General features: G+C 30.3%; 1 protein-coding gene across 1 annotated transcript; it reads left to right on the top strand.

The window, feature by feature from the left end:
* Nucleotides 1–8,127: 8,127 nt before the first annotated feature.
* Nucleotides 8,128–13,046, top strand: LOC137820505 (calcium-dependent protein kinase 10-like). The gene is made up of 7 exons (XM_068624629.1): nt 8,128–9,137; nt 9,215–9,358; nt 9,451–9,603; nt 10,940–11,055; nt 11,164–11,331; nt 11,918–12,148; nt 12,355–13,046. The coding sequence occupies exons 1-7, from the start codon at nt 8,471–8,473 to the stop codon at nt 12,526–12,528; spliced, it is 1,653 nt and encodes a 550-aa protein (XP_068480730.1). The 5' UTR covers nt 8,128–8,470; the 3' UTR covers nt 12,529–13,046.
* The last annotated feature ends 642 nt before the right edge of the window (nt 13,047–13,688 follow it).

Below are 13,688 nucleotides of genomic sequence, written 5' to 3'. Positions count from 1 at the left end.
GCACATAGAATAAAAAAATTCCATGTCTCTCAGTCAACACAAGAAAATGGAAAATAAACCCTTGGATTGTATAAAAACCTAGTAACATATTTACACCTAAGTTTATGTGAGTTTTTTTTTTGTTGGCTTTTGTGAGTCGCATTGATTTTGTTTTTAATAGTGTTTAGGAAATAGGGCACAGATGATTCAACGTGTTGCATATTTGACCTTATACTCCTCCTAATAGAAATAAAAATAGAGAGAAATTTGGGGAAAAAATTGAATTACTATAGACAATAGAAAAAGGTGATGGGTTGCAGAGGAGAGGAAAACATTCTTCTCTTTTAGAATCTCATTGCACTTCAAAGATCTACACCATTGAAGAGTATGGTGAAAAGAAGAAGAAAAGGAGTATGGTGAAATAACAGAAAGTTTAATAGAATTTTTAAGTTTTTTTTAAAGCTAATATGACGTCTACTAGTTTGAAAAAAAATAAGTTTTTACAAATTATGTGGAAGGATATATAAGGAATCGATACAAAGAATTATTTTTATATATCATGAAATACGTTTAGTTTTTTTTAGGATATTATACTATAATTAAATCAATTAAATAAATACGAAAGCATTTGTTGTCATTTATCAATGAAATAGACCATCACACTTATAACACTAATTTCTAATATTGATATTCAATTTACCAATAAACTTTATCAACGAATAGATATTTGTTATCATTTACCGACAAATAAGGACATCACTTCCATAATACTTATTTTTTATATTGACGTTCAATTTACCAACGAATTTTATCTACAAATAGACACTAGAATTATAAAATTTATGTTTTTTGCCATCCGTAAGTAAAAATTTTAGATAACCGCATTTTATTGATAGATTTTTATTTGTCGATAATTATCCGTCTGTAAATTGATTATTTTTTACAGTGTACAAATAGAAACAAAATTCTTTTGTAGGAAGGGTATGCCTTATGAATCTGATCATTTCATCGTTACTTGTATTCTTTCTATTGTCTCAAAAAAAATTGATTAGAATGGCTAGGAAGATGAAAAATATTCATATTAGGTTCTTATCGAGGAGCAATAAACATGAAGATTGTTTGGATAAGTTGAGAAGATATATGTTGTCTTAAGAGTAAAGACATGAACATTTGAGTAAGTGTTCAACTTGACACTAAAAAATAGATGTTTTGCTTAATATGGGATTTTGGATAGAAGATAGATGAGAATGGAACCTAAAATAAAGTAGAAATTTGCTTAAAATAAACACATGATAAAATTTCTATAAATTAACTTATATATAATTTAATTTTAAACTTAAAGAAAAATCTACATTTCAAATTTTTCGTTATTTTTTTTTTTGTCTTCTCTAAAAAATTGAAAGAATTGTGTTTAATATTTTTTCAAACAAGTGGATTCCATTATAAATATATCATCTCATCAATTCAATATAACGGATAAAATCTTTTTATTATTCATTTCCCCTAATGTTTCTAACATTCATGCTCTTTTCTAAATGAATAGCAATAAAATCACAAATAAGAAATTGCATGTACATGATAAGTTGATTAGATGACATCGTGTAAATTTATATAAAACACTACAATTTGAATTTAAGAATTATATTTATAGAAAAAAATATTGCAAGTATAATATAAGATTGATGAACTTTACTATTTTCTCTATACATATCTCTTGAAGAGCCATTGTTAACATATTATATTCTATTCTTGGCTTTTCAGCATACCAACAAAACAAAATTTAAAAGCTAGACTTTGGTTCCCAATTCATTTTGCGCCTTGAATGACTCATCTATTTATAGAAATTTTTATAAAACTTCCTTATGAATTCAATTCTAACTCCATTCATAACACTTTTTTTAGAATTAAAAAAATCATCAAGATTAGCTCTACCCATATTTATAAGTTAATCATTTTCATCAACGTGTATAGAATATTTCTGTATTTTGAAATATAACAAACCTTTATTTGTTAATTATTAACTTGATTTAAATTGTTTCAAATCAAATGTTTTTGTTTTTATTTTATTTTAAAGAGTCAATACTTAGAAGCAATAGAAACTTCTAACCACTTGTACAATTTTTGAAACAAACACCCCTTCTAGAATAAAGACTTAGATAATTAGAAAACTAATTATCACGGTGGACTTGCTTTCTGTCTCAAATTATATATTGGTTTATTAATGTGTTAATTAGCATGCCATAATTATACATCATTTATAATTAATTTTCCATTTTAATAATCTTTACAATGAAACTCTTTTTTTAGACACTTAAACGGAACTTATTCTTAAAAACAAAAAATCATGTTCCCAGATTAAGTACAGTTTAAGGTGTATAGATGTTATCTGAAGTAAATAAAAATATATGTAGATTTTTTTTAATACGTGTTTTTCACTCCTTTTACCTTTGTTTGGTTTCAACGTTAATCATACTCTATTAACAAGAAGAAGGGAAACTTTATTCAAGTTTCATCATTTCTCATTATGCAACTAAACGTAAAAAGATAGAAACAAGGAGAAAACAAACATGCCCTGTGCCAAATGGTAATATGAATTAATTTATTGCCCGTAATTTGAGGATTAATTTGAAGACTGTTAAGTTATTATAGCCTTTCCATAAAGATGAATTATTCACTCTTTGTTTTTGTTTCTAATATAAATTTATATTTTTTTTATATTTATGATAAAAAAATTATTGAAATAAGTATTTATCAATATCTTTTTAAGTAATAAATAGATTTTGGTCGGTACATAATATAGTTGATCATGACTCATTTCAACATTTTTCTTAATACAAATATATTTAAAGTCTAAATTTTGGATTATAGATGAAAATTAATTTTGTAAAAATATAAAAATAAAAAATATATTTAATATTTGATGTTTTAACAATTCCATGTATATGTATATAATTAATAATTTTTTATGATAATATAATAATAACAACATTTGAATGAAAGTAATTGATTGGGTGATTAATATTAATTAATTAGCGAGAATCATCGTTATTCTATTTTTTCGTTGTTGAAAAAAGTGATCATGATTTGTTGACAAGGGAATAGAGAATCTTAAGATGATAACTTAATATCCTATTTCCATTGCTTTTTAGATGCAAAATTGAACTTTAGGACTTCAACTCTCCTTGTTGACCAATTCATGCTTTCCCAACGCAAACGCCAAATACAAATTTTCAAACTAAGTGCTTTTTTCCTTTCACACGTTCGCTTTTCAATAATCCAGATAAAATGTTCCAATTATAAACATGAATTTTCAAAACAATCTAGAGAATGAAAATGAATGAATATAAACATAAAATATAATTTTTTTTTATTCATCAAACATAAAAAGAAGAAGAAATATTAAGTTTCAGTGAAAGAAATGACACATGTATGGTAAAACTTGTCTTGTTATTCTTGAATAAGATGTTGGATCCAATTATTTTGGTACTAGTGAGTGAATATGGTATAGTGATAACAATTATTACTTTGAAACAATTTTTAATATATTTTCATCTCAATGTTTAACTTATTTCTTTAAATTTATAGACACTATGAAAATTTATATTAATCATATTTTGTTTAGGAAAGGCTATATTATTACTCCAAAATTGCAGTGCCTATTATTTCTTCTCACACCCTCTCTTTTTTATTTTTGATTGTTCTATTTTTCATTCTAGACCCATTTTATTCCTTTTTTTTTTTACAATACTTAAATGGTATTTCTACTTCCAAAAATAATTTACAACTATTATATTATTATATTATGCTATTCCACATATATCACAAACATATTTCTTAATTAAATTAAATATTTAGTCATAATCTAAATTTAATTAATGTAATACCCCAAAAATACATATAACTATTTTAAGAGAAATTCTACATGTTTTTATACAAGCTTATAGTTTTTTCAAAACATTCCTAATACATGATTAGGACTTATACAAATACAAATATTTACAATTCAAAGCTAAAAACTTTCTAATTTTATTGATGAACTAAAGTCTTTCAAGCTCTCTTGCACTTGTATGATTATCTGCTCGTGTACATAATAAAATTTTATAATATACCTAATTCAATCAAAAGAGCAAACCAAATTACATAAACCAAATTCTCAATTATTCAATATTCTTCAAATCCCTACACAAACAATGCTACACCTCCAGGATATTTAACAAACAAAATAAGAATTGATTCCTTCCGGAAGATCTGTATTAAGTAAGTCCTACCAGAGACTAATACTTTATCAAATACCCAAGACTTAGATTACTAGCGAAGAGAAAAGATTATGATAAGTTCAATACAACCCAAGTCGTGCATCTCATATGTCACGGTATGTACGAACTCACTCATCAGCTTCTCATAACTTGATATCTTAGTTAGTCTATATAACTTAGATCATCAATAAAATTAGAATATCTCTATTCACAAAGGATTGATAAGATTGCATGTAGACAGATTTTATATTTTATGATATCCAACAATAAGTCATTCCTTCTTCCACTTAATGCTTATTAGTTGTTTCTCTTTTCTCCATATATATATATATATATATATATATATATATATATTCTGAATAAAATTAATGGTTTTGCTTTGTTTTCCATCTCTTCTTCTTGTCATAGAGAATAATAGTGCATGTATTCCATTTTGAAATATGATAAACCTCTTTCATGCTATTTTGAAATATATACCACTCATAACTCGTATAACAACAATTTACAATAAAACCAAAATAGGGATCCAACTTGAGTATTCTATATGCAATAACAATTGAAATTTCACAAATTAGCAATGCTATTTTGTCTTAATATATGATGACAGCAACTTAATTGCCCTGATCCAATAAATAGGCAAAAACTACCAAGTATAGAAAATGCACACAATTTAAAAAGTTACATGTATATTTAGAAAGAAAAAAATTGTACTATTGCATTTTATGAGCCTTTCAACTAGGTCCATTGGGTAAGACAGGGCAAGTAAAACAAGCTTTGCTTTTTAGGCTGCAATTTGAGGAGCTCCATTCACCCCTACATCATACACAAATTATGTGTTTTAGGATTAGGGTTTGGACAACCCCATGCATATGTTAACAATTAATGACTAATAACTCAGCAAAATATCCTTGCATAAGAATAATTGACAACCTCTTATCACGATATTTGTATGAGGGTGTGTTTGAGTGTTTGAATTTAGAAGAAAAAGAGCATAAAAAATGAAAAAAAAAAAGTTTTGTTGGTTTCAAACTCAAGTTGGAATCATAGGTTAAGATAAATGAATTGAAAAAAAAGGCAATGATGAAAATGGTGAAGTGAAAGATGACCAAAAGGAACAATGAAAAATGGAGGATGAAACAAAGCATTTGGCATGAAAGTATTGTTTTGGTGTGCCGTACCAGGCATTAGCTGGACCATATACGATGCCGTATTGGATGCCTTCAGCTACATTGCAAATGGGTCCAATCTCCGACAATCGTACAATCGAATTGTTATGCATTATTTTGCTCTAAATTAAAATTCATAATATTCTTTGTAATTTATACATACTTTCACTAGTTATAAAAATAATATTTCGAGTCTATCCTAACGAGTGTTTGTTGGGTTTATCGTGTCACCTGCTATCAGACCGCTATTGGGACGGGATGTGTTGGAGATCCCACATCGACTAGATATTAGAGTTTTTCATAGTATATAAATGGGTGCAAACCTCATCTCATTGAATCGATTTTATGGGGTTGAGTTAGATTTAAAATTTACTTTGTAATAATATCACTAGTAGTTTCTGAAAAAAAAGTCTTCATCTATAATAGTTTTTAATAATTTTTTAACTTTTAATGCATGGAAATTTTGACCTATTCAACTATGTTTACTCTAATAGTTAGGTTCAATTGCATTGGATTGAGAAAGATACTAGTCATGTGATTGGAGGGTGGTACAAGTCCATGTAATTGTGGTTGATTTTTATTTTTTTTAATTTATTGATATGTTTTTAGCAAATTTAGTTGTTAAAATTTAATCATTTTCTATAATAGGAGACATTTGTAATTTATTAATTTTATTCGACATTTTGAGTTAGTTTCTGAAACAATTCATACTGTCCAAAATAATCCTTCAAATAAAAACTAACATATTATTTTAGTTATATTATTAATGTTTCTTAAATTCTAAAAAACACTATATCACATTTCTTATATAATTTGAATGAACTAGTAAATTAAGGTGAATGTAATAAAATAAAACCCTATTATATTAAAAAATTAGAATATAGTATAATGTTTTGGTTGGGCTATTAAGTCAAAATATTCCTAACGTAACCCATCCACCGTTCAACCACTTCAACAATCTGAAAGAGCATTTCTTTTCCCACCTTTTTTTCTATTTTTTTTTTCACTTTTAGATATATATAAATTTTAATATGTAAATGAAAATGGTCAATGGTGGGCATTGAGGCGTTGTCGTTTTATTGCTGTCAGCCTAAGACCTTCCTCGTGGAAAGATAGGCCTTTAATTTTATCCATTTTTCAAGGTTGTTGCCATAGTCAGCATAATATTTAATGCACAAAATTACAAAAAAAAGTATGTTTATTTTTTAAACACATTAATTAACTCAATAACATAAATATTTTTAAGTCAATTTTCATATAGCTTCTAAATTTATTATCATAAAAAGTTAATACTTCTGAATAGTATGTCAATTTATAATTAAATACCTCGTCTTTTTTTATTTTTTAAAATATTTTTTTAATGTAATTTTAAATAAGTTGTATATTATACTTCTTTCCCCTTTTCATATTTACTTCCATTTAATGTTGTTGTAACTTTTACTGAATGGAAATAAGAGCATAATTAGAAGAAAAATTGTTATCTTTAATTTAGAAAGTAACAGATAAAAAATATTTTTTATCAAAAATAAAAATTATGAAAAAGAGAGAATAATAATATAAAATTCATTAATTTATTTTTCAATCACTAAATTATTTTAGTATGTATTTATATTTTAAGTGATTGTAAATACTTAATTCTTTTTATATCTTTAGTGTACTTACTTGTAAGAATTATAACATCTCACCTTATGCAGATGAACTAAAGAAAATAAAATAAGAATTAGTAGTGATATAATGGTTAGGTGCTTTAATAATTTAGGTGTTTTATAATAGTGTGTTCTTATGTAAAATATCTTATATAATTACAAACATAAATTGTCAATAATGGGCAATGCATCAATAATTCATTTCTTTATAGATTTTCATTAAAAATAGTTTAAAAGCAACATTGGACTCTCTTTTTTAAAACTATTTTCAGATAAAAGTGTAAATTTAAATTACAGTTTCATGCTTAAGTTTTTTACATAATGTATTCACAGAATATTTTAAATTAAGAGAATTAGTGGACCATTTTAACACATGTTCATGATTTAAAAAATATAAAAAGTTTAAGTATTTTAAAATCAAATGAAAGAACAATATTTAAAATAACTAAAATTAAATGAAAATTTAATAAACAGAAAAAGTACATCATAAATATATTATTTTTAGAAAAAATTATAATTTTCTCAAATTATTTTCAAAGATGAGAAGTTAATTTGAAATAGAAGTTTCTTTTTTCATGTTTAGCTAAGAGCAGAACTTTTATTACTTGTACAGTTGTGCTATAAATGTATAGCAAAGAAAATGAAGACTATTAAATATGACACAGCCAAAAGTACGAGACATAGTAGATCGTTTGTCGCCATCCAAAGGTCTAATGATTTATTTTTTTCCAAAATATATTTTAACATATATATTATTCTTTTTCTAAATAATTTAAGAGAGAAAAATTGGTAAAATACATGATCGTAACATATTTTTATTATTAGTCAAAGCTCATAAAAAACTAAAAAATTATAAATAGAAATTATCAAATAAAAAAAAGTTATAACTTTCACTAGTAAAAAGTGAATTAAATAAAGATATATTTTTTTTAACCTTTTCGATCCCATAGTTAATGACAGGGGACAAAATTTATTTAATTTTTGTGTATAAATTAAAACAGGAATTTAGAAGCACGTGTGATAGAAAAAGAAATTATAGAGAGAGAAATAGTAGAGTATGTTGTTGAGAATACAATTTTTGTAGAGATTAAAAATGATTAGAAATTGATAATTATTGAGAAATGAAAACATGTGTATGGTATGAAACAGTGTTGAGCTTTGGGATATTCGTTTTGGAAAAATTGAAGATAGAAATTGAGGTTGAATGAAAGGAATGATATAAGTGGATAGTATTTTTAATTCTCAATTTATTATTACTTAATTTCCAAAACCCACCATTTTCTTTTCCTTTTTTTCTCACTCAACTTTTCTCTCTCTCTCTTTCTTCTGCTTCTTCCCTTCGCCGGAAAATCCCGCCGGCGTTACTACTCAAGTAAACCTAGACTCTCTCACTCTTCTAGAAGCTTCTTCTACACAACACAGCATGGGAAACTGTAACGCGTGTGCGAAGGCTGATGTGGTGGAAGACAATAGCAAGTCGAGCGACGGCAACCGCGCCCGGAAAAAGGAGGCGAACCACAAAAAGCCGAACCCGTTTTCGGAGGAACCGGGGAGGTTGGCGGCGCCGATCCGTGTTCTGAAGGACGTGATTCCAATGAGCCACAGGACGCGCATAAGCGACACGTACATATTGGGCCGGGAATTGGGCCGGGGGGAGTTCGGCATCACCTACCTCTGCACGGACCGGGAAACCAAGGAGGCGCTGGCCTGCAAATCGATCTCGAAGCGGAAGCTGCGAACCGCCGTGGACATTGAGGACGTCCGGCGCGAGGTGGCTATCATGTCCACGCTTCCGGAGCATCCCAACATCGTGAGGCTCAAGGCTACCTTCGAGGACAACGAGAACGTGCACCTCGTGATGGAGCTCTGCGAGGGAGGAGAACTCTTCGACAGGATCGTCGCCCGTGGGCACTACAGTGAGCGCGCCGCCGCTGCCGTGGCTCGCACCATCGCTGAAGTTGTGAAGATGTGCCATAGCAATGGCGTCATGCATAGAGACCTCAAGCCTGAGAACTTCCTTTTCGCGAATAAGAAGGAAAATTCCGCTCTCAAAGCCATCGATTTTGGCCTCTCGGTGTTCTTCAAACCAGGTAAGAGAATTAAAAGCTTACAGCAAGAACTGTTTAAGTTATGTTACGTTTTGAAAAAAATTTGGGGGGTTTTTTAGGGGAGAAGTTTGCGGAGATTGTGGGGAGTCCTTACTACATGGCGCCGGAGGTTCTGAAGCGGAATTACGGGCCGGAGGTGGATGTGTGGAGTGCTGGAGTGATCCTTTATATTTTGTTGTGTGGGGTTCCTCCGTTTTGGGCAGGTAGGGATTTGTGTTTTGTTGTTCTACTTTGGGTGGATTTAGCTGTGTTTTAATTTGATTTGAGATTCTGGTGTGGCTTTTGGGTGGGGCAGAGACTGAGCAAGGTGTGGCGTTGGCGATCTTGAGGGGTGTGATTGACTTCAAGAGGGAGCCTTGGCCGCAGATATCGGAGAGTGCCAAAAGCCTTGTGCGCCGAATGTTGGAGCCCGATCCTAAAAAGCGTTTGACAGCTGAACAGGTTCTTGGTAAGTCATTCACTCTCTGTACTGTGTGTGGTTTAGTGTACTTCTGTCTACTAACTGGGTGGCAAGATGATGGATTTTTGAACAAGGGAGGTTTTTAATTATTATTTTTTTATATTTTTGTACTGATATATGTTAACCTTCGCCTTTGTGGTTTCATTGGAATTGGGTTTAGTGGAGAGGTATGACAAGTGTGCTTCAGATCTCAGTGTGTTTTGTAGGAATTGGTTTTGGTCCAGAATTATGATAAGCGTGTTTCAGATTTCAGTATGTTTTGTAGGCTTTCATTAAATGACCTGTCAGGTATTACTATAACTTTTGTACATTGGAATCGGTGTCCATGATGGATGCGGCATAAACATAAGTTTCCTTCTCTGCTAGATTTTTGCACCGTATGATATGACTTGACCGTGGTCGAAATTTGTCCGCAGAAAGCCTGTAAAATGAAGATGGCATATAAGAAAAAAGTAAAAACCCTAATACTATTTGTTAAACATGGCTCAGTTCTAGAATAGGTAGCTATAAGGCTTGAGGAAAATTTTCCTTTGTAGTGGGATTAGTGGGTGGAGCTTAGGATTAATTGTTAGTTGTTATCCAATTAGGGATTGCTTGGATGAGTTGGTGGAAACTGGGAAGGTGGGGAATTTGGAAAGAAAACCGCTTCACACTTTGTTGGTATGTTTGGCTATAATATATAGAAATTAAAATATTCATTTGTCAAAGTCATAGCTCTAACTTTGGTTGAAAGTCATCACGAAGTCATATATTTTTCGCTGACTCAACCGGACACACTGTTCACTTATGGTTTATTTTTAGGATCCTCCTATTTTGTGCTTCTACTGGGCTAGTTAGCAAGCAATAACTTTACACAAGATGGGTTTCAAGTTTCAACCACCGTCTATAGCCTAAGCTGGATTCGTAATCTATTTATTTCTGGGTTTAAAATGCATTATGTCTTGCTAAGGTAGATAGGAGTGAGGAGAGAATAAATTTTCACTTCTTTTAACTTGAATAGTGTTCTTTTTATCTTTGGATTAACAGCGATATTTGTAGTCTATTTTGTGTCTTAGAAGGTTTTGTTTTGGTAACTAAATAGGTTTAACTTGTGGGGGCTTCAAAATCATAATGTTGCAACAGTTTGAAACAGCTGTGTCTATCATTTAATTTTTCAAAATAATTATCAACCTTATCCTTTACCCATTTCGCCCTTCTCAAAAAGGAAAAATAATTGTTAAATATTTGAAGCCTTACGACATGGGTTGGGAGACAGGACTGTACATTAGGTCTATCTTATGAAGAAAGTCTAGTGAATATTTACCATCTTTAATTATGTTTACAGAGCATCCCTGGCTGCAAAATGCAAAGAAAGCTCCAAATGTTCCATTAGGAGATATTGTGAGGTCAAGGCTTAAGCAGTTTTCTGTGATGAATAGATTCAAAAAGAGAGCTCTGCGGGTTAGCATCTGTCCTGGTTTATGCACGATTGTTTACTCAAATCTCTATGTGATTTAAATAGTAAGTTGAGAAGTTGGTGATTTAGGTTTCTTTGAATGAATGTTTCAGGTAATTGCAGAGCATTTATCTGTTGAAGAGGTAGAAATAATCAAAGATATGTTTACATTGATGGATACTGACAAAGATGGCAGAGTAACATTCGAGGAGCTGAAGGCTGGATTGAGGAAAGTTGGTTCACAATTGGCTGAGCCAGAGATAAAGATGCTGATGGAAGTGGTAAACTTCTATAATTATATATCATTTATAATGTAGTTACTTCAAATAATATCAGTTCTTTTATCATTACCGCGTTATACTGTAATTAGAATTTCTCTCTCTCATATACTCAATTACGTAGGAATGTGGCATGTGTATGATAAATGTGACTTGTCTTGCTATTTGGATGTTGCAATGAGTAAGCATAATTTAATATGCCAGTATGCTACATTTTATCTAATAGTGTGGTGTATTTTATGTCTGAATCTACTTGTAAAAGCCTTTATTTTATGGTAATATTTCGTAATTATTAATTAGTATTAAAAAATTATGCTAAAGGCTATATCAATTATGAATATCACCTTTTTATGTCTCACTTGCGGAGATTGTTTTAGACATAGAGGAAAGTGGCACCAGTTTATTAAAAACACAACATACCTTTGTATAAAGTTAGTGAGACAGTCATAATGTCATTCGAAATGAGATTCATATATCTGAAGTCAAATAAATTGAGTTGCTTTTCATCCCTTAATCTTGGACTTTTCAAGTGTATTTGTGTTACAAATTTGTGATTCAAAAATGGTTTCCTTTGTTCTGAATTACATAGGCTGATGTTGATGGGAACGGAGTACTTGACTATGGAGAATTTGTAGCTGTTACGATTCACTTGCAAAAAATGGAGAACGATGAGCATTTCCACAAAGCATTCAAGTTTTTTGACAAAGATGGGAGTGGTTATATTGAGTCGGGCGAGTTACAAGAAGCCTTAGCAGATGAGTCAGGAGAAACTGATGCTGATGTATTAAATGATATCATGCGTGAAGTAGACACTGACAAGGTTTGACTTTCATGCTCATTATTTGTTATTTAGTATTACTAGCTTTCAATTATTAGAATAACTGTTGCTTAGTAATTATATTTACTATGTAAGAAATTTCAATGGAAATTACAATTATTTGCTTCAGTTATCACATCTCATATACACGTTCTTGCCTCTCTATAAGTCTTTCTGTCGTTTTTCAATTTCGTGTTTTCACTTCACAGGATGGTCGCATTAGTTATGAGGAGTTCGTGGCAATGATGAAAACTGGAACTGACTGGAGAAAAGCATCCAGGCAATATTCAAGAGAGAGATTCAAGAGTTTGAGCCTAAACTTAATGAAGGATGGCTCGCTTCAGCTTCATGATGGAATTACTGGTCAAGCTGTGGTGGTTTGAGAGTAAAGTAATTTCTTAAAGTAACCTGATGCCATGCTCTCTCAGTTACTCATTTTTCTTGCGTCACTTGTTGTGCTTGGAAGTCTTGGGAATCTCTCCATGAAAGCAAGTTTTGGGAAGGTTCGAGTTTTAGTATTTTAAGATATAATGATCTTGAGTTGGAGTTGATTAGCTTAGGTTTCTTGGTTGGATTGGATGTTAGATGCCTGCAGCTTGCGTTGGAGGATTGCAATTGCATACTAAAGATGGTTCATAGCCTGTCACCAAAAAGTGTGGAGCACATGCTACAGCTACATACCCCAAAAAAATTACAAATTCTTTGTATATCTGTGTTATATCTGTGTTTGATAATTCCATTGGTAAATGTGATTTTACTAACTTGTGTGCAGAAAACCAGTTATAGGACTTGTCTCATTGGCGATATGAACTTCTGAGCATGTTTATAGAAAGTCTAGATATCTGGAAGTTGAAGCAATTTAATTTGTCTGAAAGTGTAGCTATTTAACACTTTGTCTACACATTCTCTCTTGGCCCCCTGTTATGAACTTTATGGTTAATTTGCATGAGGTAGAACATAATCTGGAACACCCTTAAACTGTAAATACATTCGTTTTTATCAGACTAAGGTGAGGCCTTCCAAATCTCACTATATTACCAATTTCGATGAAAATACAAGTAAATCCCCATTATTAGTGCTACTATTATTAAACTTCCATCCTTGCCCAGCCTTAAAATCTATTAATTTATTAATTATAACTTTCTTTGAAATTTGGGTTACTTTTTCTGAAAAAGTTACACTCTAAAATTAAATCAAATTAATCATAATACATTTCCTAAATAAATAATAATCACATTAATTAGAATGCAAATTGTTTTTTTCTAAATTGAATTAATCAAAATTAATAAGTTGCCTGTTAAAAGTAATCGAAATAATTACGATTTATCGTCAAGTCGATGATGTTAGTGTTGTTGAACTTCTAGAACACGCTTTCTGGAATCTCTAAAATGAGATTTTCATATAATATAACTTTTGGGATGCATGAAATATATTATTATTTAACAAACTTTTCAAAAATATATATAATATCTTTTTAGATTGAGCTTTTTTAACAAACTTTTTAAAACGTGTTTTATTTAGCAACACGTTCTCTCTTTCTTCT

Source organism: Phaseolus vulgaris, chromosome 9 (assembly GCF_000499845.2).
Source record: "Phaseolus vulgaris cultivar G19833 chromosome 9, P. vulgaris v2.0, whole genome shotgun sequence".
In the NCBI taxonomy this organism is placed as follows: Eukaryota; Viridiplantae; Streptophyta; class Magnoliopsida; order Fabales; family Fabaceae; genus Phaseolus; species Phaseolus vulgaris.
Note: the sequence above shows the minus strand (reverse complement) of the source record. Positions and strands in the feature narration are given on the sequence as shown.

Coding starts and splice junctions, on each gene's coding strand:
- LOC137820505 (XM_068624629.1), top strand. CDS start 8,471: ATGGGAAACTGTAACGCGTGTGCGAAGGCTGATGTGGTGGAAGACAAT. Junction 9,359..9,450: donor GGTTCCTCCGTTTTGGGCAG/GTAGGGATTTGT, acceptor TGGGTGGGGCAG/AGACTGAGCAAGGTGTGGCG. Junction 12,149..12,354: donor GTGAAGTAGACACTGACAAG/GTTTGACTTTCA, acceptor TTCACTTCACAG/GATGGTCGCATTAGTTATGA.